The sequence below is a fragment of the Hibiscus syriacus genome, unplaced genomic scaffold (assembly GCF_006381635.1).
Source record: "Hibiscus syriacus cultivar Baekdansim isolate YM2019G1 unplaced genomic scaffold, ASM638163v2 tig00110472_pilon, whole genome shotgun sequence".
NCBI lineage: Eukaryota > Viridiplantae > Streptophyta > Magnoliopsida > Malvales > Malvaceae > Hibiscus > Hibiscus syriacus.
Window position 1 is genome coordinate 1,908,855 of NW_024062752.1, and position 24,211 is coordinate 1,933,065.

The 24,211-nt window shown below is 34.7% G+C and overlaps 3 protein-coding genes, 1 non-coding gene and 2 pseudogenes across 4 annotated transcripts; 2 read left to right on the forward strand and 4 right to left on the reverse strand.

Annotated features, from left to right (window-relative positions):
- Positions 1 to 526: 526 nt before the first annotated feature.
- On the reverse strand, positions 527 to 3,002 carry LOC120127756 (annotated as a pseudogene).
- A 537-nt stretch (positions 3,003 to 3,539) lies between these two features.
- On the reverse strand, positions 3,540 to 7,766 carry LOC120127871. Its single transcript, XM_039145676.1, has 7 exons — positions 7,469 to 7,766; positions 6,618 to 6,857; positions 5,759 to 5,848; positions 5,149 to 5,298; positions 4,885 to 5,009; positions 4,217 to 4,346; positions 3,540 to 3,995 (listed from the first exon to the last, which is right to left on the reverse strand). The coding sequence occupies exons 1-7, from the start codon at positions 7,646 to 7,648 to the stop codon at positions 3,870 to 3,872; spliced, it is 1,041 nt and encodes a 346-aa protein (XP_039001607.1). The 5' UTR covers positions 7,649 to 7,766; the 3' UTR covers positions 3,540 to 3,869.
- Positions 7,767 to 9,977: 2,211 nt separating this feature from the next.
- Positions 9,978 to 15,906, reverse strand: LOC120127757 (annotated as a pseudogene).
- Positions 15,907 to 16,037: 131 nt separating this feature from the next.
- On the forward strand, positions 16,038 to 18,357 carry LOC120127758 (putative receptor-like protein kinase At3g47110). Its single transcript, XM_039145593.1, has 4 exons — positions 16,038 to 16,292; positions 16,420 to 16,577; positions 16,789 to 17,768; positions 17,897 to 18,357. The coding sequence occupies exons 1-3, from the start codon at positions 16,038 to 16,040 to the stop codon at positions 17,588 to 17,590; spliced, it is 1,215 nt and encodes a 404-aa protein (XP_039001524.1). The 3' UTR covers positions 17,591 to 17,768; positions 17,897 to 18,357.
- Positions 18,358 to 19,045: 688 nt separating this feature from the next.
- Positions 19,046 to 19,117, forward strand: TRNAM-CAU. Its single transcript has one exon. It is a non-coding gene; the product is annotated as a tRNA-Met (tRNA).
- Positions 19,118 to 19,651: 534 nt separating this feature from the next.
- On the reverse strand, positions 19,652 to 23,011 carry LOC120127873 (ubiquitin domain-containing protein 1-like). The gene is made up of 4 exons (XM_039145678.1): positions 22,760 to 23,011; positions 21,673 to 21,795; positions 20,063 to 20,182; positions 19,652 to 19,940 (listed from the first exon to the last, which is right to left on the reverse strand). The coding sequence occupies exons 1-4, from the start codon at positions 22,794 to 22,796 to the stop codon at positions 19,876 to 19,878; spliced, it is 345 nt and encodes a 114-aa protein (XP_039001609.1). The 5' UTR covers positions 22,797 to 23,011; the 3' UTR covers positions 19,652 to 19,875.
- Positions 23,012 to 24,211: the final 1,200 nt, after the last annotated feature.

A 24,211-nucleotide genomic window follows, 5' to 3' on the forward strand; every position in this document is an offset into this window, starting at 1 on the left:
GTGCGGGCTTCATATTAGACCTTCTTTGAATTTGGGCTTTCCAGTTCTTTAACAAATTTCCTGTTGAGGTTGAAAAAACTAAATTTATTACTTGATTATGGATATAATAGTATAATTCATTAATTTTCATATGAATATATATAAATAATAAAATTATATTTAATCTTATGATTTTTTTTAAAATGCTCCCACAATCCAAGTTTTATATATTTTTAAAAATATTTATACTTTATATTACTATATATCATTTTTTAAGTTCTATGATATTGTATATTTAAGTGGAATCAAATTTGTAACAAATCAACTAAATTAAAATTTATTCAACCATATTTATAACTATTTAACCTATAATTTACATGTTACAGTCTTATTTTAGACCAAAGCATGAGTTTTGATTGAGAAACCACTTTTTCACCAAATAAACCAATACATGGCATCCCATTAGGGGTGATCATCGATCTGCAAAACACCAGGACTGTTACCAACTCAGTAAGGAACAACATATACTGATGCAGACAAAAACTGTTCACCTCCAATACCTAATCATCTGCTTCAACCGAGGGAGCTCGGACTCGAGAGCAATGGATGCAGCATAGACTTCGGGGATGCCTGTGCCGGGTTGAGATTCTGCTCGTTGTTCGAGTATCACTATCAAGCATGTGGTCGGCTCGAGTCCTTCGGTGAATTCATTCATTTTGATGTTCGGGACTTGGAATTCGGATCAGTGACCTGTTATGAGAGGAATGCAGTTGATGACGGTTTCTGCGAAACAGAGAGTTTGGCTCTTGAATCGAAGCATACATGGATACCTTGACGTACCAGTGACTTCTCCATTGGCAGATAGGAACTCAACCCTCACCTGCAAACTTGAAACTATGCTTGGTGAGAATCATTATGAAAGTTTTTCAAATGCAACAAAGGTGATCATGCGTACCTGGAAGACTCCTAGTTTCAGGTTTTATTCGGATTCAGGCACTTCAATGGAACACTGAGCTCAGGGCCGGCCCTGAGCCCAGGCGTGGGGGGCGACCGCCTAAGGCCCATTCTTGGAGGGGGCCCATTCTTGAAAGTCGATACAAGATACAAACTCAGATTTTTTTTATCTTTTACCCTAGAAGATATGTAAAAAGAAATGGATATAAATATTCTAAAGCATTTGTAAAACATGGTCCTCATTTCTTTAATAAGCACTAAAAGTTGATGGCAATTGCATTCACGTGATTGTACAATTTTTCTTACAATTCAATTATAAAATAGGGCCCCCATTTATTTAATAAGCACTATGGCAGACATGAACGGTACAATTTCTTACAATTCAATTATAAAATAGGCCCCCCATTTATTTAATAAGTACTATGGACATGAACGTTATTGTACCATTTTTCTTACCATTTAATTATAAAATGTGGCCCCATTTCTTTAATAAGCACTAAAAGTCGTTTTACTCTCCCCATTTCTCTCTGCAACTCACATCCGCCTTCTCCAAAACCTTCAACATCTCACCGGCCACCACTCTATTTACCTTCAGCATCAAAGCCTAAAACTTTCCTAAACACTCCGATCTATTTACCTTAATCCAAATCAAAATTGAAAATCACATAAATAAGGCCAAAACGCCCTTAAATCGAGACCTGAATTTTGGTTTCTGTTTGCTCCGATGAACCCAACTTCGATGGCCGATGGGAAGCTCCGATGAACCCGACTTCGATGGGAAGCTCCGATGACTCACAAGTAACGCTTTCCCCTTTCTCTTTGACTCTATTTTGCTTTATAAATTTTTGTTTTTATTGTTGTATTCGAAATAAAAAACGAATGGATAAAGACTCTTGTATTGTCTTGATTCTCTGGTTTGTGTGTTGCTTCAAAAAATTAAAGAAAATGTTTGGTATTCTCTTATTTCTCTTGAATGAAGGGAAAAAAATAAATTATGATTTGTCTAGTAAAGTTTTGGCATATTTCTGGTTTTAAATTATGATTTGTCTGTGTAGTAAACTTTTGTTATAACTTAAATGTTTTAAAAGGATGAATGGATGATTGATACAATTTGCTAAGGCTCTGTTTACTTGATGTTTTTTGATGTTTTTATTTTGGTTAATGTAATAGAATATACTCGTATAATTTTTAATGAAAAAATTTGTTTGACATTTACCGAAATTTATTCTTGAAATTTAAGTTATTTTTTAAGGGCCCGTATCTCTTATTTTGCCTAGGGCCCTTAAAATGTCAGGACCGACCCTGACTGAGCTGCGACCGATGATTATACGGGATAAAACGGGGACCGATCTCCATGCTGGACTTCATATCATCCTTTGAAATGGTTCTGGAAGGATCTCCTACACCAGGTGAAGACAGTAACGGAACAAAAGCGATTGGACTGGGTTTTGTGTAATCGAAATTCAGGGTTTGTGTTTTTTCGATAGGTTTCACCAGCAGGCATTGCATGATGAAACCCCCCAAAAGAAACCCTGACACCAGCAATCCAACAAGCATGAAACAGACATAGGATGACCTTAACAAGGCAACCCCAATCCTTGATACCAAATTCCATGTTGAGTTCTTAGCTTTGGCTTTAACTGATTTGCTAGTTTGATCCAACATTCTGAAGAGTTTTCTCATGAAATAGCCTTTGATTTGCCCCGCAGCTTGTAATGGAAACATCAAAGACATGAAAACAAAGTAAGAAAACCATAATGGAAATTGAAACCCCACAAGTTTGATCATAAGAACCGGAAGAAAAGTAACGAAGTTCTTAAGGAATTCAACAATGGCAGATTCATGTTTCCATGAATCAATGCAATTGGTTTTCTCATTTTTTGCATGGAAACTACATTCCCCTATAGAAGAATTAAGGCGGCAACAGGATTCATTTTCCCAAAATTTGCATCTTTCAACACCATATCAGCTCCATCTACCAAAAACCTGATTAAACAACATTTTAACACATCAGATAAACTCTGAGAGTTTGCATTATTTCTGATATCGGATAAACTTTGTTCATCCATGGCTATAACTTGTAAAAAGGTTTCACTAAGGGACTTGGGGGGACTATGAATCAACTGTATTATTGAAATTTATAACGAGGGAATGATGATGACAAGCCTACAACTGATATTTCCTTGGGATGCCAAAAGCTTGGAAAGGTTCAATTCGTTGGTTAACTAACCAGGAAAATGCTATGATCTTATTGGACGTTTGTGATTGCTTCATCAGTGATTAAATGTTGTAGGTGAAAAGGGTGAGGATAAACTGCAATGTGACACACCTTTCAAAGCAGTTTTATTGCAATATTTGTTTAATATACGCTGCTGTTGTCAAGCTTAACCATGGAGATGGTGGATCAATCGTGAATGCAAATTGCAAACTAGCTACTGTAACTGTGAGGGCGATCGACCTGGCTATGTTCTGCCACACTTACGGATCCTGCAGTACCGTATGTATCGTTTTATTTTGATATGTCGAGAACATGTATTTCAATGTCTAATTGTTCCGATTTCACCTGATGTTCATACCAAAACATACACACCACACTGACCACAGACGCAATATGATTTGTAGATGACAAACAACCATTGTATGTTTCATTTCAGGAACAGGAAGCAAGTCAAGCAACCATATTACATTATTTTGTTCAGGTATATGGTACATCTAGATCTATAACAGATGAAAGGCTAAAACAGAAACAGAAACCAAAATTTGTTGACCTGCTAATCTGGAAAAAACCATACAGAAAAGACCATGAATCTCCAAAGTTGGATCAGAGATCTAATATAGTTAACACAAGTAGCATTCCGATATTCACATGTATCATTTATTTTAGGTTCACTGGGGCTCTAAATACACTTCAATGGCAGGCTTTGGATGCCGAATGATCAGAACTCAATGACGTTGTTTATCTGAACAGAAAATGACGGGCGGCCAACATTGGAAAGTGGTGTGTCGACTCTTACTACTATCCCTGACTTCCCGACATTTCCATTCCACTTGGAGCGTCCAAACTGCATGATTGGTAGACAGAATGACGATGTAAGTGCAACTAATTGGAATTGCACCACCTTCAAGAAGAATACTTGAGAAAAAAAATTAAAAGAATACAATTCTAGAAGTTGACTAGCACTGATATGTTGTAGAATCACAGTTTCACAAATTTGCAAATCCAACAAACAGAGGAAACATATGAATTGAGCTTTAAAGAAGATTTTGCAATGGGATAACTTACTGATATTGATGCAAACGCAGAAGGATGTGCCGTAAGAGCAAAACCACAAATCAGATTGAGATCCTCCTTCACCGTGTGCATAACTTCGGTCCGCAAACCCGGATTACTTCCACCAATCGTTGGAAACAAACTGATCACAAGTGTAGAGACTGACTAGTTAACACCATGCAGGATGCAAATGGAAAATGCAAATAATATAAATAAACAACTACCAAATAGTACACAGAACAAACATGTACGTAAAGTGAAACCTGGAAATAAGAAAAACCAACATATAGAAAGAACAAACACTATACAAAAGTAACATAATACAACAAAGCAACAAATAGTTTCTCTCGCAGGTGTGATCCTTCTAATTTCTATTTGCAGGAAAACGGCAAAATCTCACATCACTTTGCTTTTCTCAGACAATTCAAGAAATAACTTGCAGATAATTTTATTTTTCTAAAAAAGGAAAAGAATTCGAGTATTTTAAAGTAATTATTTTGGAACTTTTAACTTATGATCCTTAAATCATGTTAAAAACTTAAAGAGTGTACATTCAGTTGAACAAGTGACTTGGCTCAATCTCCAATATGCAAGTATGAGGTCTAATGAAACGTTTCAAAGGAAGTGTATGAAACATAAGAAATATTCCTTAACATGACTTATAAGTAGAAGAATCTCACCTAAATTGAATGGATGGTCTCATCATGAGCCCCGATTGCTTCCAAGCCAAGGCTTGTGAAAGACCCAGCGTAAATGATTTGTCTGGCAATTGCACCATCGGTGTAATATGAGTTCCCCACTTATTCTGACGAAATATTGACACAATAAATTCAGAACTCAGAAAATGTACCCAGAACAGAATAATAAATCCGAGAGGAGTCGTTTAACAAAATCCTAATTACTTCTTTGCCCCCTGTTATGCCGGTAAAAGATCAGGAACTGACCTTGCAGGAGAAGCTATATCTCATTTCTCCTGGATATTGACCCTGTGCCTGAAGAAGTCCCCCACAAAGAGGTAGGAAAGCACTTGTTGTTAACCCCTCCCCAGATACATACGTGAACTGTCCATTTGGAAATTGCAAATCTACAAATGACTGCGTAAAGAAGGTAGAGTTGACAAAGAAGAGAGTGGTTATGTAAGAAAATCAACAAAAAACTTTCTCAAATATTTACTAACAAAAGCTAAAGTACTAATGTTTATCTCATCTAATCAGCGCAGTTCTCTAATTCCTATCCTATGAAGGCTGCTTAAAAATTTTAGAGGTCTTTAGTGTGCAAGAAGAGTCAGATAGAGAAATTAAATTGCTCCACCAGTTTCGGTAAATTGTCATCTTCAATAGACATCCAGCAAATCAATATTTTGTTTTCAATAAGGTAACCACTCCTAACTAACAGAATCAATATTTACATGGATATTTCTTGAGCCAAATGCAAATTGAATCAACAATCTAATTGCAACAAAACCAGATAAAACACAGGTATTTTGGAAATTCAGTGTGTTGAAACAAAAGCATAAACACTGTACAAACGGATTCAAAATCACCATCAACTTACACAGGCTAAAGGCTTAAGATAGAGCATTGACATTAATAGCCATCTCCTATGCTTTGACCATATTGCTGGACAAAGAGAATGCATTCCATTCTGCAACCAAGAAATTATCAGCATAGAACGAAATAAAACAATTTGAGAAACATAAGAACATAATGCTCAAACCATACAAACTACTTCCAGGTTTCAAAATTCACACGACCATGTAAAATGATTAAGTGCATCTTATCAGCAAGAATTAACGATGTATGAAGTCGCCTATATGACCTGAACACTTAAAACTGGGAGGTGATAAAACAAAATAAACAATAAGAATAGAATTTCATCATTATCAAACTTAACCTTAAAGTTCTTTATTCCAACTTAAGCAAGGTCCTAGATCATTTCAGATCAAAATATATTCCATGTGCAGATTCCTAGGAATTTTATATTAACTTCCCTTAGCATCTTTATATTCGAGATGAGAACTATTCTCTTCTATTATAATCATACAAGAGCCTTATAACATTTTGTAAAAGCCAACTACAATAGCTGTAGATCGTAGATATGCCATGTATATTAGTTATTGTAACACAAGGATAAGGGAGAAAAGGTAGACAGTTGAAATAGTTTTATCTTATATTTGCTTAATTCAATAATAATTCTAAACATAAGGCTAAATACCAAACGATATATCCTTGGACAAAAATCCATATAAACTTATTAGTATTACCACATTAAGCATAACTCTCAACTGTTTTGTTCCATAGGGCCTTGCAGAATTAAGTTTCATAGAACATAAATGCAAATTTCTTGGTACTCCTATTTCCTATATGTAGATCTTACAGCTAGCAACAATTAGTCCATGAAATTATTGTCATACCTTCCTATCATAGCCATACCAAAGCAAATGTTGCTTTGATAGATGAATTGGTAAAAGAAGTGTTGTGTCCCTAACGAAGAGTACTGGTCCAAGCTGAAGAAGAAACCAAGAGTTGTCACTCCCTGATGTGGAACTGCCATTTGACGCCTCTACTCTCCATAGGTCTCCCCTTGCAACCAGAGAACTTTCTAAATTTCGTGTTCTACTCTCATATGTCGAGGTAATATTTATCATCCCCTGCTGCCAACAAAAGATTAACCATAGGGAAATGAGTTAGTCATTAACAGTTTAACAGTATAGCTAGTCAAAACCAAAAATAATTTTCACATTCAAGTAAAAAGGAGGACAAAACTAACAAACAGATGACCTGCTTCTATCCCATCGTTTCTATTCAAATGAAGGGGGAAATATTCATAACTTATCATAGCTAACATTGCGTCAAATATGTCTTTATAAAGTATTTACTGCTAGCTTAGAACTTGAAAAAGAACTATCACAATTCACATATAGCCACATACCCCATTCTAGTTGTTCTTGCTTTTCTTATAAATAAGTAATGGTGTGTCCAAAACTAAAAAACAGATGCCTGTTATATTTCACAAGCAAGGGTGCAATGCTACCTAAATACTAATCTACTATCAGTTCTAAACCTTTTGATTGCAAAGAAAAAAGCCGAATAACACATTAGCCTATGCATCAATTAGACAAATTCCCTTTTCCAACTCTCAAGCCTTGCCACTTATAACATTTCAAATTGAACATGGTAATTCTTCAAGTATTTAACACAAATCAAATCGATAATTCAAGCTCCTAACCATCCTCAAAGATTCTTATTTTACTTCTTTGTTTACCTGAGGTCTCCCAAGTAATCCAGCAGACTTCAAATTAAACCCTGAAACCTCTTCATCCTCCAGTCCTTCCGAACCACTCTCCTTTTCCACGAACCCAAAATCCTTCGATTGATCTGAAAATCCCACCCAACCCTCCATATCATTGCCACCCACATCAGCCTTCTGCCGTTTTAAAATCATATCACCTCTAACCGGCAAAACTGTCCTCTCCTCGGCACGAAAGGGGATGGGCAAACTCCTGAAGAACTGCTGCACTAACCCATTCAAGCCGGCACTAAAATCAGCCCCGACTCGCCGATCGTGTTCCCTTGGTATAATTTTACAATTTTTCTAAACATACAAACAAACTGTGAACGCTAAATGAACATGTTGACAAACATGTTTGCGAGCGTTAAACGAATTGAATACGAACACATTCAAAAGTAAATGAACAAATACGAACATGATATTAAAATTTTAAACGAACATAAATCAAATATGAATACCTTAAAAGATAAAGAAACAATATTATCCGTTCAAGTCTGGTTCGTTTACACCCCTACTCCTTTGTAGGTTGATGATGTTCCGAACTTTGATGCCATAGCCCCAAACTATGACCCTCTTTCTATATTAGTCTCCAAACTTTTGAATATTCCAATTTTTCCCCAAATTCATATAAATATATAATTAATTTCAATCATAGTTTAACTTAAGTTTCGTTATTTTGAACATATAGTAATATAACTTGGACTAAAAATTTTATTTACAAGAGATGTGATTAGTATATACATATAGTTTGGGATAAAATTAAAATATTAAAAAGTTTAGGGACTAATTTAGAATGAAAGTCATAGTTTAGGGATGAAATTGAAATGTTTAAAAGTTTGAGGACTACTCTAGAATGATAATCATAGTTTAGGGATGAAATTGGAACATTTAAAAGTTTGGGGACCAATTTAAAATGAGAGGCATACTTTGAGGACATGTGATGCAATTAACTCAAATGAAAATGTCAAAGTTTGTAATGTACAATAGAAATTAGAAAATGATAACCTAATTCTCGCAAAAGGATTGGCCATTAAGAAACTGTCATTAAGGCATTTCTTCTAATGGCAAACCTAAATAAGGACCAAGAAAAACAATCAGGCTTTAAGAAGAAGGTAAAGAGTTTTTTTTTGTGTGCTTAATTTGAAGCTGGGGAGAATAAAATGTCGGAGAAGGAGGGCTTAGATTATATTTTTGGTTTGCCTTTGGTTTTCTTCCACATTGATGGATGCGTTTGGCTATTGCCTATCGGGATAGAGTTTTGTTTTCCAGTTAAACGATTAATTTGTATTGGGGGCCTACTCTGATGTCACGGTTCCTGTATGTGATTCGGAAGTAATGTTGTAAACTCGTAATAATCCCATCTGTGATTGGACCGGTTAGATGAACCATTTTTTATTTAATTAATTTAATTTAACTATTGATTAAAGATTATTATATTGATTTAATATTGATGTATTAAGGGATGTTCCAATATCGAGTTTTGGGAAGAAGACATTTCTATAGGAATGTAAATGAATAAAACATTTGATAAAATGTTTATATAGTGTTATTTATTAAGTTAAATAAAGGAGTGTGAGCAAAAATTTTATGTTTATCGAAGATGCACTCGGTTCATTAATGTTCAAAACAAATTCGTTTGTAAGTTCATGTATTGGCTCATTTGAAAGTTCATTTATTGACTCATTTACTCGATTCTCATTTTTATTTTCCTTTTTTTGTTTTAAATTTTAGTGAATGTATAGATTAAATTGAACACAATGTGAACTTTAAAGTTTAAATTGTGAAGCCTAAGGAAATTAAAGACTATTGGTATAATTTTACAATTTTTCTAAACATACAAACAAACTGTGAACGCTAAATGAACATGTTGACAAACATGTTTGCGAGCGTTAAACGAATTGAATACGAACACATTCAAAAGTAAATGAACAAATACGAACATGATATTAAAATTTTAAACGAACATAAATCAAATATGAATACCTTAAAAGATAAAGAAACAATATTATCCGTTCAAGTCTGGTTCGTTTACACCCCTACTCCTTTGTAGGTTGATGATGTTCCGAACTTTGATGCCATAGCCCCAAACTATGACCCTCTTTCTATATTAGTCTCCAAATTTGAATATTCCAATTTTTCCCCAAATTCATATAAATATATAATTAATTTCAATCATAGTTTAACTTAAGTTTCGTTATTTTGAACATATAGTAATATAACTTGGACTAAAAATTTTATTTACAAGAGATGTGATTAGTATATACATATAGTTTGGGATAAAATTAAAATATTAAAAAGTTTAGGGACTAATTTAGAATGAAAGTCATAGTTTAGGGATGAAATTGAAATGTTTAAAAGTTTGAGGACTACTCTAGAATGATAATCATAGTTTAGGGATGAAATTGGAACATTTAAAAGTTTGGGGACCAATTTAAAATGAGAGGCATACTTTGAGGACATGTGATGCAATTAACTCAAATGAAAATGTCAAAGTTTGTAATGTACAATAGAAATTAGAAAATGATAACCTAATTCTCGCAAAAGGATTGGCCATTAAGAAACTGTCATTAAGGCATTTCTTCTAATGGCAAACCTAAATAAGGACCAAGAAAACAATCATACAAGTATAATTCTTCTTACTTATCAGGAAAATTATGGAACTACCTCGGTGCCTTGAGAACAAACTATATAATTCAGAGTTAAATTTTCAAAAATTAATGAAAACTAAAACAATTTTAGCTAATCTATTCAATAAGTTTGGAAACTCACCTAGTCTTGGAACTGCCAAGAGTGAGTTCTAGATCATCTGATCCGCATTCTTCATGGATGCTCTCCCCTTCCCATGGTTTCACAATCCCTGTTCTATTGCTTCCAAATGCAAACTCATCCAAAATAGTTTCAGACATTGGAACATCGGCTGTTTGATCTAATCCTGCAGCCATAGCGGGAGAGCATGTCCCGCTTTGACCAGGAGTCCACATGCGGGATCCCCCACATGCTAAACTTCCTCCTTGAAGCCAAAGGGATTTGAGGAGACAAGACTGAATGTGGGAGAGGTTGGCCGGCTATGAGGGGTTCGGAGCCCATCAAACCATTCTGGGTCAGGAACAATCTGACAACCAGGGCTAGGGGGAATTGAAGAAGGCAGGAAAGATTGCTGTTGTGCACTCCAACCCGGATGGGTAGACTGCTCCTCCCAGTCATGTTTGATTCGTGGGGTTCGAGAAGTTGGTGAGCTCAATGGAGGGGTGACAGGTGCACTAATGGAACCTCCATGAATATGGCTATAGGGACGCTCAGAAGAGGATGCTGATGAGAGGTTTTTGAGCCATGGGAAAAGAGAATTCACATCACCATTGGGATTAACCACATAAGAAGAAGCTGGGCTTGGAAAGGATGATGACGCAGGGCTTGGGTGGTAAGATGAGCTGGGGCTCACTGCTCCAGATCCACCTACTATATCAATGCGTTCCACAGGCTTGCAACCCTGCAGAAATTAAATATTTTATCAGTGCCCGAAAAGCACATGCAACAGATCAAATACAATTACTGCAAAGTATGCTCAACTTTGGAAATAAGAAAGTTTAAACAAATAGCACCTCGGATCGGAAAACCAAAACTCATTCCAGTATTTTATTAAACATAAATTGAGTTTCTTACTTCTTATAATGTCATTCCGCCACAGTGGGCATCATTATATTCACTCCATTATTCTTTTCCATCATAATAATCTTACTTTCCATCTTAAATCATTTCATCTATGAATACCATCAATTGATTTGAGCTTATTAATTTGTCATATATATTTTAGTGACAAATTACTCATAACTCATTGACATTGTTACTCCAATTATTTCACATGCCAGACTCAATATTTCCCTGAAAAACTCATATTCGGTGCTATGAAAAAGGGCATGGTTTTTATAAATATTTAACAAATTTATCCTCAATTTTCTTAGGAGTAAAAACCGTCAACTGTTTTATCATGATAAAAACCTCCATTCTCCTTTAAGCTACAGTCTAAGATATAGTCCATCTGATTCGAAGTTCTATGCAATAGTAGGCCTTACTAATTAAACTAGTAACCAAACTAAGAACACCAAAACTGTTCAAGGTGTTGCTATTTACAAATACAGTCAAACAACAAAAAACATTTGAAACATAAAATGCACCAAAATCTATATAACATGATTATTAAGGATTTAAGGCATAATATATCTCTAACTATATGACACCTTAAACACAATTATAACCAAAAAAAAGGAATTTCCAAGTCCAAAAACCCCATATGATTATATGAGCAACTGAAAATGAAAGCTATCTCAAAGTGGGAATCTGTGCAAAATCCCTGCAAAAGGACTCTTTGTTACTTAGCAAAATTTCGACCCTCACTGTAAGTTCATATGGTGCAGAAACTACCCTCACAATCAAAATTTAACAAGGGTAGTTAGGTCTTCTCAGATATATATATAATATATATATATATATATATATATATGCAAGGCGACACAAATTAGCACATAGCCGCAGTTTTATTTGATTTTCCTTTCTTTGTGATTATTAAGTTCATTATTACTCCTCCACCAGAAACTAAGAGTTTCGTGCTAAAACACGCCAGAAAAAATCAATTAAAACGGTAAAATTCCAATCCGTCGTGTTATTATGCCGGAAATGCCGAATAGAAAATTTTCTATTGCTTCGATATTCAAGATTTACACACAAAATAAAAAAGCAATTTGAAGTTCAAAAAACTACTAATAATGCAAGTTTTTAGCGAATTTTACATTTCAAACAGATATAACCGTTCAATCACATTATCTTCATCTGTTTCCTACTCAGATTAAAAAAATAAAATAAAATAAAAGTTAAGGGTGATGATAGTACTTACCTTACGATAAGTAGTTGCCATCGGGTTCGACAGTCCAACCGGCCTCGTTACAAAGAGCTTTGAGAACTTCATTGTATCGCAGTGCTTTGGAAGCTTATAGTTACCGTACATCCGGAGTCCGGCGAAGATCTTCGCTGCTATTGCCTTCTCCGTCGCTCTTCCGCTTGTTATTCTCTCTTTCTTTCCATGTCGGTAGCCTCGTACCCGACGTTATTTCAAATCAAAGGAAAGAAAATAGATCTATATGTATCGAAAATGTCCAGAAAAAATTAATTTCTGGTTAAAAAGGAAAAACGAATAATATAATTTGATTAAAATTAATCAAAAGATCAAAGAAAACAATAGGAATCCTGTGTATGATGAGTCAAGAAAAAGGTGAATTAAAAACGATGATTTTCTGCTGCAACGACGGCCTTTCAAATGAAAGTGATCGGAGAAGGATCTTTAGTTTTCGAAATTGCAGATCGACGGCCGGAGATACAAAACGCCGGCGTTTACTGACGGGTGAATTGATGGGGAAGTGTAGAAGCAGATTTGATTGAGATCTAGATGGAAGTGGATTCCGATCGGCGGATTAACGGGTGGACCGCAAACAGACCGGGAAACTGCAAATGTTTTTCGGGTTGCTAATGTTGGAAACCCGGGAGGAAAAACGGAAGATGTTTTTTTCTAGGAAGCTTGAAATGGTAGCGCTTGGAAATTAACACGGATTTGCGAGGTGGTCAGCTAAAACTGCACTGATTATATATCATTGCCCTTGGTATCTTTGCAATTTACAAATTTGCCATTGATACTTATTTATCAAAGGGAAAGTTCAAAATAGTCACTAAACTATCCCAAAATGATTTTTCTGGATACTGAACTTTCAAAAATTACAAAATGAATATTAAACTTTTGAATTTATTACCTCTCTTCGGGCTGAATGTGACGCGGATAGAGATGACTACTGTACGAAGGAAAAAGTATGGGGTTCTTTCTTTCCTTTCCCTTAGTCTGTGCATTTGTGCTCAAAATCATTTTTGTTTTCCGATTTCTTCTGGTTTAGTTTGCAAAAATCTTTGCCAAATATGCACAAATGGATGATCGATACTGGTTGATGTTCATACATTGTAATGACAATAAACTCTTTTTTCCTTGATCTTAAAAATAGCATCATACGAAGCCAAATTTTTAGTTCTAGAAACCTAATGTGTGCGCTGTGCATAAAGCTTTGGCGTCTATGCAAGAAGATATATTTAGCATTGACAAATACGGTTCATCATGCAAATGCCAAGCTAGTTTTTAGCATTACAAAAGGAAGCATACATACTGTAACAACGATTAGAGGGAGTTGTGGCTTATCTGATACTAGTCTTCGAGTTTTTATTGCCCATGTGGGTTAAGATCCTGCTGATCAAAGCTTCCTTCTTCCCATTAACAGGAAGGTTGTGTGCATTAAATAAATTTTCAAAGCTGCTGCTGTCAAATGTTCAACTACCAAATGAGAATAACGAGTATGATAACCATAAGATTATGACTGCTAGAAAATCTATATTCTCAAAAAGGGAAATTATTTTTCTTCTGAGATATTATCACAATGCCAGTCGGTAGGCCGAAAGATTTTATCAAAGACCAGAACGGGATGAAAGAATTTGAGAATACAAGCCAAATCCTTATTACCAAGCTAAACCTTCCTCATCGGGTGCCGTCTCATCAATGGTCTCAGGAATGTCGTCTTCTTCTAAAGCTAGAGCCTGCAATACTGCATAATGTCATCATGAAATAGTGACCAAATCAGCAAAGTGTAACACAAGAACAAGATCAGCAACTTGGTTGTCCACTTCAACAGAAAAATAAAATAAAATTTGACTGAAATTTTATTACTATCAAACCTTAAATTTACCCAATACTATCTGACAAGCGGTAACTATACAAACTTGCACGTGCAGAAGAAAAAGAAATCAATTGAAATTTTGTCAATTCATGATTTAACTTTGTCCGTATATGTATTTATATTCAGAGTGGTAAGCAAATTGCAGTTCCATGATACAACTCCAGAGTAACTGTCGTGTATTCACAACTTCAATCATGTTGAAACAGAAATCAGTGAAAAATCTGTAAAGCAGCAGCCTTTTGAATTTGATCGTCATCAGCTCGAGGTGTATCATCTTCTGTATCTGGAAAAATCTGTGAAACATCCCCAATTCAATCAGTGGTAACATGAAATCTTTAGCATAAACTCATGATATTTACTTGACTCTTCCTCATCTCTGATGTCATCAGAGTATGGAAGGTATATCATGTGCATTCCAGGCGGCTCCACTTGAGCACCAGCACTAGTAACCTCATCCTGTGAAGTTTCAAGAAGATCAATAAACACTCACAATTGTCACTATAAACAAAAATACAAAGGAAAAAGTCCCATTTTATCCTTCAGTTTTGAAAAGCATAATTTGCAATTCTAATTGTGTCATGTGTCGGTGTGCTTAGTCCACTAATGGTGCTTATATTATCTCAGCATTTAATGATAAGGGAAAACAGAAATAAACAAGAAGTTGACAGCATATAGCTAGACAAGCAATGAAGAACAATTTCCCAAATACAGACTTTCACATGAATGACCAGATATATTAAAAATAAAAACATGAATGACCAGGTTTATATTCCCATATAGCAAGAAGTTGAATTTAGAATTTAACAATATTGTTGGTAATATTCCTCCACAAGTAATTAATATTTCAACTCTGGGGATTTTTTCCTTTGGCATCAAATCATCTCTCTGGCCATCTTCCATGGGCCTTTGGCTTCCAAACCTAGAAGGATTATATCTTGATATGAATCACCTTGTTGGTCCATTCCCAATGTTTATTCTTAATTCATTCAACTTATATTTTTATTTTCAATAAATATTGCCAAATCAGAGTAGTGCAGCAGAAGCGTGGTGGGCTCATTACCCACATGTTCTAGGATCGAAACTTAGCTCTGATATGTTGAGTAAGTTGGCTTCATTCTTTACTAACTTTCATTTTTCCTTTTTCCTTCAACACTTTACTTTTTAATTGAACAAACTTTAAATTAAGTCCTCAGTAAACGAGCCAAATGATCAGAGAGTGCAAAGTTTGGAATCTGCACCTCAAGAGCTCTAATGATGTTCCTAAACTACACACACTCTGTTGATTCAATTTGGTATACTTGATTCGTTTTATTAAAATGTTATACATAGTCTTCCAAGTTCGGACGAGGGTCAAACAACAACCATTTCTACATTAAAAGCCTAATAAACAACCTTTGCCTATCCATGCCCAAAGGAAAACTGTGACCCCTTTCTTGGTTCAAACCAATGTAAAGTCGGAATCTATGGATTTACACGTCCCGTTTTGGAGGTGCAATTGACTTAATTTGATCCACTCATTAGATATCATCAAAATGAAAGAAAAAGACAGATTTGTTTGCTGCATTACCCGTAGCAGGGTTTAGCTTTGGAAATAATTAGGTGATGGTGTGATACTTTTTCTTGGTCTTTCTCACCACTGCACCCTTCCATCTTGAATTTATGTTTTGCCTGTTTTACGCGTCCCTGTTCTGTCGCCTAGTCATCTTTCTAGTGTATATAAAGAATGCATTATCTATCTACCAAACTCAATTGTGCCTTTTTTGTTAGCTTCACAAAATCAAATGGCCATCACTTTTCTCAACTTAGTTCTTCTCATCATCTTCCATTCTTCTATGACTACTTTCTCTCTGAAATCAACCACCATAGTTACAGACCAATCAGCACTTCTTGAATTGAAAAACCATATCAGTCACGACCCTGAAAATGTATTAGCAACTAATTGGTCAGTCTCCACCCCTGTTTGCAATTGGTTCGGTGTCAGTTGCGGATCCAAGCACCGCAGAGTCACAGCTCTGGACCTCACCGGGTTGGGACTCGTTGGCACCCTTCCTCCCCACTTATTAGGGAATTTATCATTCCTTTCTCTTTTTTCCATCAGGAATAATAGTTTCCATGGCACATTACCTGTCCAGTTATCCAATTTGCACCGGCTGAAACATTTAGTCTTTGGTAACACAGCTTCAGTGGAGAAATCCCATCGTGGTTGGGATCTTTAACTCAACTTCGAACGCTGATTTTGTACCAAAACAGCTTCCAAGGTGTTATCCCATTCTCTTTAGGCAATTTGTCAAAGCCAGAGAAGTTGAGCTACCAGATTATAGGTTCAATACCCTCCTCCATCTTCAATATATCTTCGTTGCAGGTGTTTTTTCTATACAATAACATGCTCACTGGTTCCATACCCTCTGTTTCACGCGATTTACCTTCGCTAAAATATATAGATTTCTCCTTCAATAATCTCACCGGTCATATTCCAAAGGAAATGTTTGATCATCTTCCAAATTTGAAAATCCTGTTCTTGAGTGTTAACAGGCTTTCTGGTGGAATTCCAGCTAATTTATTCAAGGGCAGAGAGTTGCAAGTTTTATCCATATCGTATAACCAATTGGAGGGGAAGCTACAAGGAGAAATTGGCAATTTGAGTAAGCTTCAATGCTTAGCTATTGATCATAATCACTTCCAAGGTAATGCCTCCAAGCTCACTTTGCTTGAAATGTCAAGTAATTACTTTTCGGGGTCCATTCCTAATGATCTTGGGAATCTACGAAATTTAAGGTCACTCAACCTGGAGGAAAATAATTTGATTTCCTTGGAAATGAGATTTCTCTCTTCTTTGACAAACTGCAGAGGCTTAGAGAAGTTGAAATTCGGCCACAACCCATTGATTAGTGGTGAACTTCCAGGTTTGTTAGGGAATCTCTCAGGTTCTCTTCAGATCTTCTATGGTTTTCGGTGCAACATTAGTGGTAGGATCCCGAGTGAACTTGGTAACTTAAGTAGCTTGATAAGGGTCGAGCTAGCCAACAATAAATTGGCGGGATCCATTCCCCCCACAATCGGAAGATTAAAAGAGTTGCAGGGTCTTTCTCTTGAGGACAATAAGTTAGAAGGAGCTTTTAAGAGCTTCGATGTTGAATGTGAAGTTCTCCGCAATATTCGTCACCGGAATTTAATCAAAATCATTAGTAGCTGCTCTAATGATTTTGATTTCAAAGCCTTAGTGCTTGAGTTCATGCCTAATGGGAGTCTTGATAAATGGTTGTATTCCGATAACCATTCTCTGGACATCCTACAAAGGTTGAACATACTGATACATATTGCATCCGCTCTGTAATATCTTCATCATGGTAATGAAACACCCATTGTTCATTGTGATTTGAAAACCAGCAATGTTCTGTTAGATGAAGATATGGTTGCACGTTTGAGTGATTTTGGAATTGCAAAACTCTTATGCAACGAGGACTCGATGAATCAAACCATGACAATGGCGACAATTGGGTATATGGCACCAGGTGATATTATTTCTAATTAAACCCCAAGTTTCATTTTTTCCCTTTATAATGCTAGTTTATTTATTGAATTTGTTTTTCACTATCATGATCATTCAATAATGATGATGTTCTTATGCATTCATACACAGAGTATGGAATAGATGGAATTGTTTCGACAAAAGGCGACGTGTATAGTTTTGGTATTCTTTTGATGGAAACCGTCACGAGAAAAAAACCCACAGATGAAATGTTTGCAGGAGAAAGAAGCTTGAAGAGTTGGGTGAAAGAGTCGATATCAAATCCGCTAATTCAAGTTGTAGACATGAATCTGCTTAGCACTAATGAGGGGGGAACGTTCAGCAATCAACAACTGTGCCTTGTTCATTTTGCAAGTCGGCTTAGAATGTTCAGCAGAAGTACCAGATGAGAGGAATGATATGAAAGAGATTGTGATAAAGCTAAAGAAGATCAAAGTGAAGTTTCTAGATGATATTAAACGGAAACGATGAAGAGGTTGTTGTTAATTTAACTAAAATAAACATGAGATTTATTTCCAAACAATATCTTTGATAATTATTTATCAAGCTATTTGAGCTTTGTTTATGTTAACATCTTTTCTTGGTATCAGGTTCGTGTCCATTACGCTGTAAAACTGAAGGAGACTGGTCAAGTAAGTGCTGGTGAAGGTCAACATCTTTTGTTCAATCATGCTCTGCAAACATGGTTGTATTATAGGAGTTCAATGTTCAATTCAAATAGGACAATGCATTCTACATTCTAACATAGGTAGAAGTGAAAATATATAGCATTGTTAAAAGTGTTTTTTTTTTCATGGCTGAAAAATGTGTATTCATGCCTGTTATCTATTTATGTTAAATATTTACTTAAATCTATTTAAGTACATATTTACAAGTTCGTGATGTAATTTTTCAGTATTTCAATCTAATAGTACAAGTTATTGTTTATAGAACAAATTCAAAATTTTACAAATGAGCAAGATTAAAATATAAAGCTACAAATAAAAATTAAATATTATATAAAAAAGATTAACCATAAATTATACTATGAACAGATATTTTTTTTCCTGAGGTTCATTCATAGGAGTTAAAAAGATATATATTAAAAAAGTTTAAATAAAAAATTATAATGATTAAAACAGTTAAAAATATAAATTATTTTTTAATATAAACATTGGGATTGATATAAATGTTTTTTAAATAGTGTTACTGAACAAAAAAAATGAGAATGATGTCAATTTATATAATTAAATAATATTAGTTTCAACAACATACCAACATATCAGAGTGGCGCAGCGGAAGCGTGGTGGGCCCATAACCCACAGGTCCCAGGATCGAAACCTGGCTCTGATATTTCAGGGGAATTTTTTCTCTTTCTACTAGTTATGCTGTTTTCTGTTTAATTTTGCTAATTCTCATTTTTTGCCTTGTAGCAAGAATTGTATTTTCACAATTGCTTATCATGTCTGTTTCCTTTTGCCACAAATTGCTTGTCTAAGCAAATACATCTTTTCTTGAAAATTGGCTGTAACTGCTCGGTTTCTATTCCCATCTTCCCGCTAGTGACCATTCTGTTTGGTTGTACAGGTTGCTAGGCCCGGCTAGTTATTCCTTTATTGTACTATTTCATTGAACAAAATTTGAATTTCATACCAAAAATCCTCAATAAAACCAGCCAGATGATCAGACAGTGCACAGTTTGGAATCTGCACCCCAAGAGCTCAACCGATGTTTCTAAATTAGAGATATTAAGCCATTGCACACCCTGTTGATTCAACTCGGTATACTTAATTCGTTTTGTTAAAATGTTATACATAGTCTTCAAGTTCAGACAAGGGTCAAACAACAACCATCTCTACATTAAGAGCCTAATAAGCAACCTTTGCATATCCATGCCCAGAGGAAAACTGTTACCTCTTTCTTGATTCAAACCAATGTTATCATTTTCATCAGAGAAACTTACAGCAACCTAGTGAACATCAAAAGTAAACACAAGTTAAAACAGAACATAAATGAGCGGCCCTAATGTTTATAAAGCGTTTCAAAGAAGATGAATGTACATGATTTACATTCAACCCTTGCATGCATTGCATTCTGTATTCTCTCTATTTTCAACTCTCTCGGATCAAGTTGGTTGGCTCACTCAAAACATACTTTGGTAGTTCATACTTGGCACCTGTAAAAAAGAGTTGATAAAGTTAGAAGAAATTTCAAGCTGGAAAATGTGACGTTTGCTAAGTTAATTATTTTCAAGTTGGTTATAATTTATCAAAGTTCGAGTCAAAAGAGTAAATTTACCTCTTTCATCGTAGCAGACAGTTAAATCAGCAGATTGCACTATGACCCCTGCACTGTCCACAATAGCTTGAGCAAGGGTTAAATCAGCTTCGGCAGCAGCTCGAAGTGCATCCCAGATCTCTAGCGTCAACGAAGTTGACATTTACAATCCAGATCCATGAGAAGTAAAAGCAAATTAATTACATCATACAGATTAAAAGTAAAATTGCTCTACTAAAAGTAGGCTATTAAGAAAACCATACCTGTTCAATTCACTTTCAATCATATACTTCTAGTGTTTCAATTCTACAGTAAAACTACATAGCATTTTAGCAAAGAAACCAGATTTCTTGTTGAGAAAAGAAATTGAAGAGATACAGCATGTGTTATTTATTCCTGATTCTTTTTAAAATCATTTTATTGTTTGAAGTTTCTTCCTTGGTTCTCTGTTCTTCTCCATTTCTATTAAAACTCTCCCCTTAGTTTCTCCGATTCTTTTCTTTGATTTCTTTCAAAATCATATCCTACTTATGTATTTGCCTACCTTGGAAGACATTCATCCATCTTGCAATCATAGTCAATAATTAGAATCTCAATTGCTGTCACCAAGTACTGAGAGTTTGTACTTAGTCTAATGATTTTAAAAAATCACTGTAAGCTTTCAGTAAGACCTGATTTTGATTAAAGTGAGTGTAACTAAAAAGTCGGTTTTCCTGGAACACATGTGACATAAGAGTTATAAACTACGTCATCTTTCACTTGGTACAACTTACTCTGCCTGTGTATTTAACTGGGAAGTGAATTGACGCTGCTATCAGAATCTCCTAAATATCAATGTTTAGTTTGACAATCACATACGTGGAGAACATTCTAATGAGACCTTTAGTTCCCATTAATAACTCTACTTTCATCAATCAACACTAAAACAAGTTATCTTTAACGTATAGTTAAACCCTCTCAGAATTCATGTTTTAATGGACTGATTTGTGTTCCAAGATTGGTCTAAATTTCCAAAATTACAAGATTTTCAGCTGTTCATTAACTTCTTTGTCTCAGTTTTCCTTTTATTTTCCTTCTGGGATATAAAAATTGAAAGTAGCCCGATTAGTAAAAGAGTTGGCCTACGCAGTTTATACTTTTCAGTTTTAGTTGATTCCCATGCATTCTTAAGTAATATTTCAGATAATCTAAGCTCTTAACGTTACATATGGGGGACAAGGGGCTTAATGGATGTACAAGAATACACATGATTGCATGAATCCAAGTATATAAGTTATAATTTCATATTTAAAATCCAGGGTCTGATTTCAGAACCAACTTGAAAGGAAGTAGATCAATTCAGTCTGATTCAGTTTTCCATAAAAACATATCCAAACATGACTAGCTCAGCATATTGGTGGGTTAGTTGCCTTATAAGAATCATTCACTCAGTGCTTCAGTATTTTCTGAGTTTACTCATTAAGTAAAAATGACAAGTTTTCTCTATTTGGTCAACTCAAGATCAACAAAATTTCTTCTCACCTATAAAATTGATAATCATGGATAGATACTCATAATCTTATGCATAGAACCTAACAGTTGATTTCTAGTAACAGAGTCATTAGCGGTTATATGTTATAGGTAGCAATTACCTTCCCTTCCACCATAATGAGGTGCAGTGTCCCAGAACTCTTCACGCATCTGCACAAGTTGAGACTTCGTTATCAGCTGAGGATGTTTCCAAGGTTTTGGCTTCCGGATCTTTTTCACATTCCCTATTGGATCCAAAAGAGTTCACTGTATCATTTACTACACGTAAACTTCAAATGCAAATCTAAAAGCGTGAGTTCATATTGCATGTTTACCAGAAAGAATTAGTTAATTAGTTCACAGATGTTAACAAGAAACTAACCACCCAAATACACAAGCACTACTTGTTTTGAAGATACCAAATAAAAGTTTCCTACATGATAAGAATTGGGACCTTAATCAATGGATTCATATAGCCACCCTTAAGAGGTGGCGTTCAGCGAGTTTGAGATTAGAATTCAACATCTATAATCCCTTCTCCTCACCCCAAACCGAGACCTTCTTTAGACCAAAACAAAGTTTCCTATATGATTATGAATTGTGCTAAACTGATCCGCCAATATACATATGACAATAACATAAATGAAAATATAATCAAATATAGCCCATTTCATGCAGCCAATACCTTTTTCTCCTCCTCCTTTTTGTAGCATAATTTGATCATGAATCTCCAAAGTTTCAAATATTGAATCTCAATACAAAAGCAAAATAGTACAGTAATAAACTAACTAACAATGCAGTTTCTTGCAACTCCAAAAATGCCATATTTCTTTATTGAAAAGCTGAATGGAAAACATTAGAAAATTCAGAACTGCTGGGAAACAAATTCAATACTAATAGCAAGCTAATGATCGAACATTCAAAAAATCATCCCAAATTTAGCAACTCTCAGACCCATTTTTTTCCTTTTTTTCTGAAACAAAAATAAACAAGTAAATGAAATTCAAGCAGCAGCCTTTTAGCTGCTTAGAAAATATCAGAAACTTTTTCCAATTAATCTAGAATTTGACTAGTTTAGCTCAATGTTTTCTCGAGCTCAAACAATTCACAGATGTTGTCATTGTTCTGTAAGCTTCCAACTTTCCCAACGATTTTCATAGCAACCAAACAAGAAAAAAGACCAAAGCAAACAAAGAAAAATAGCCTCACCGTCACCTTTGGCCGGCGTCGATCCTGCACATCCCATTCTGCTTTTCTTCTAAAACCCCAAACCAAAATCCCACAATTTCCGAAACCCAAAAAAGGAAATTTCTGTTTCTTTTTCAAAGCAAATTCTTGTTCATTGAAATTTGATTGAAGTCAAAGTTTATTTTGAGAAGAGAGAAAAGGAGAATAAATGTGTTCCGGTGGTTAAAAGGCTGCGGTTTCCGGTGAGTTGAATTAAAGGAGAAATTTGATTTATGATTGAGTAAATAATTATGTAATAAAAGGAGAAAATATATATAATAATAATAATCGTGAATCGATTGAGAGTGGTGGTAGGCTGTCATGTTCCTTCTCCGTGACTTTATTTTTCGTTTTTTCTTTTTATTAATTTTTCTAACTTTTTCTTGGGCTTCAATTCATTTATTTTATCCTTTTAACTTTACAAATAAATCCATTTAGCTTTAATTTCTAACAATTAAGTCCTTCTCAAAACTTTTTCCCCATTTTTAATAACGCCTAAATGTATAGGAAGCCCATAAATTATGCTTAGGGTAAATAACAAATGGTCCCTCGAGTATAAGATGTTGCTTTGCTGAGTCCCCATACTATTAAAAGTTACAAAATGATCATTCGACTATATGATATTATTTTGTTGTGTCCTTTAACCATTAAAAATAATAAAATGGTCACCTGACTATTCATTTGTTTCAAACTCGTCCTTTTTCGTTAAGAAAATAGTAACTGTCTGAGTTGGACGTTAACTTGTTGACTTGGATTTGATAAAATCTGATCACATAATCGTTTGAATTGTATTTTGTAGATCGACTCTCCATTTACATTATATTGTTGAGCCAGTGCTTGAAAGCAACAACGATGCTACTAGACATCATTAAAATATGATTTTATTATATCACAATCAACATGCTAAAGTCTAGCTGAGACGACTGTCAATTTTTTTAACGAAAAATGACAAGTTTAGACCATTTTTGTAACTTTTGATAGTCAGTGGCCTCAACAAAATAGCGTCCTATAATCGAGGAACTATTTTGTAACTTTTAATAGTCGGAATACTCAACAAAACAACATCTTATAGCCAGGGATCATTTATATGTTTTACTCTTATATTTATTATTTTAGTTATATATTTATTCTTTTAATTTAACCATATACTTAAATTGTAATTTCATAATTACTTTGGGTTATATTGTCATCTTTGTCATTTAATATAAGAAGTCTTAAAATTAAATGAAATTTTATCTAAAAAATAAACATGTATGATATCTGTCAAAATATATTTATACGAGTATAAGTCAAATAACAAACGTATATTAGTTTTATTTTTAATCATTCAATATATGCATTCTTAAAAGATAATATTTAAACAATTGAAAACTGTGATATACTTTTTAAATCTCATATTGTTTAGATATAAGAGATTGTTATTTAATATAATAT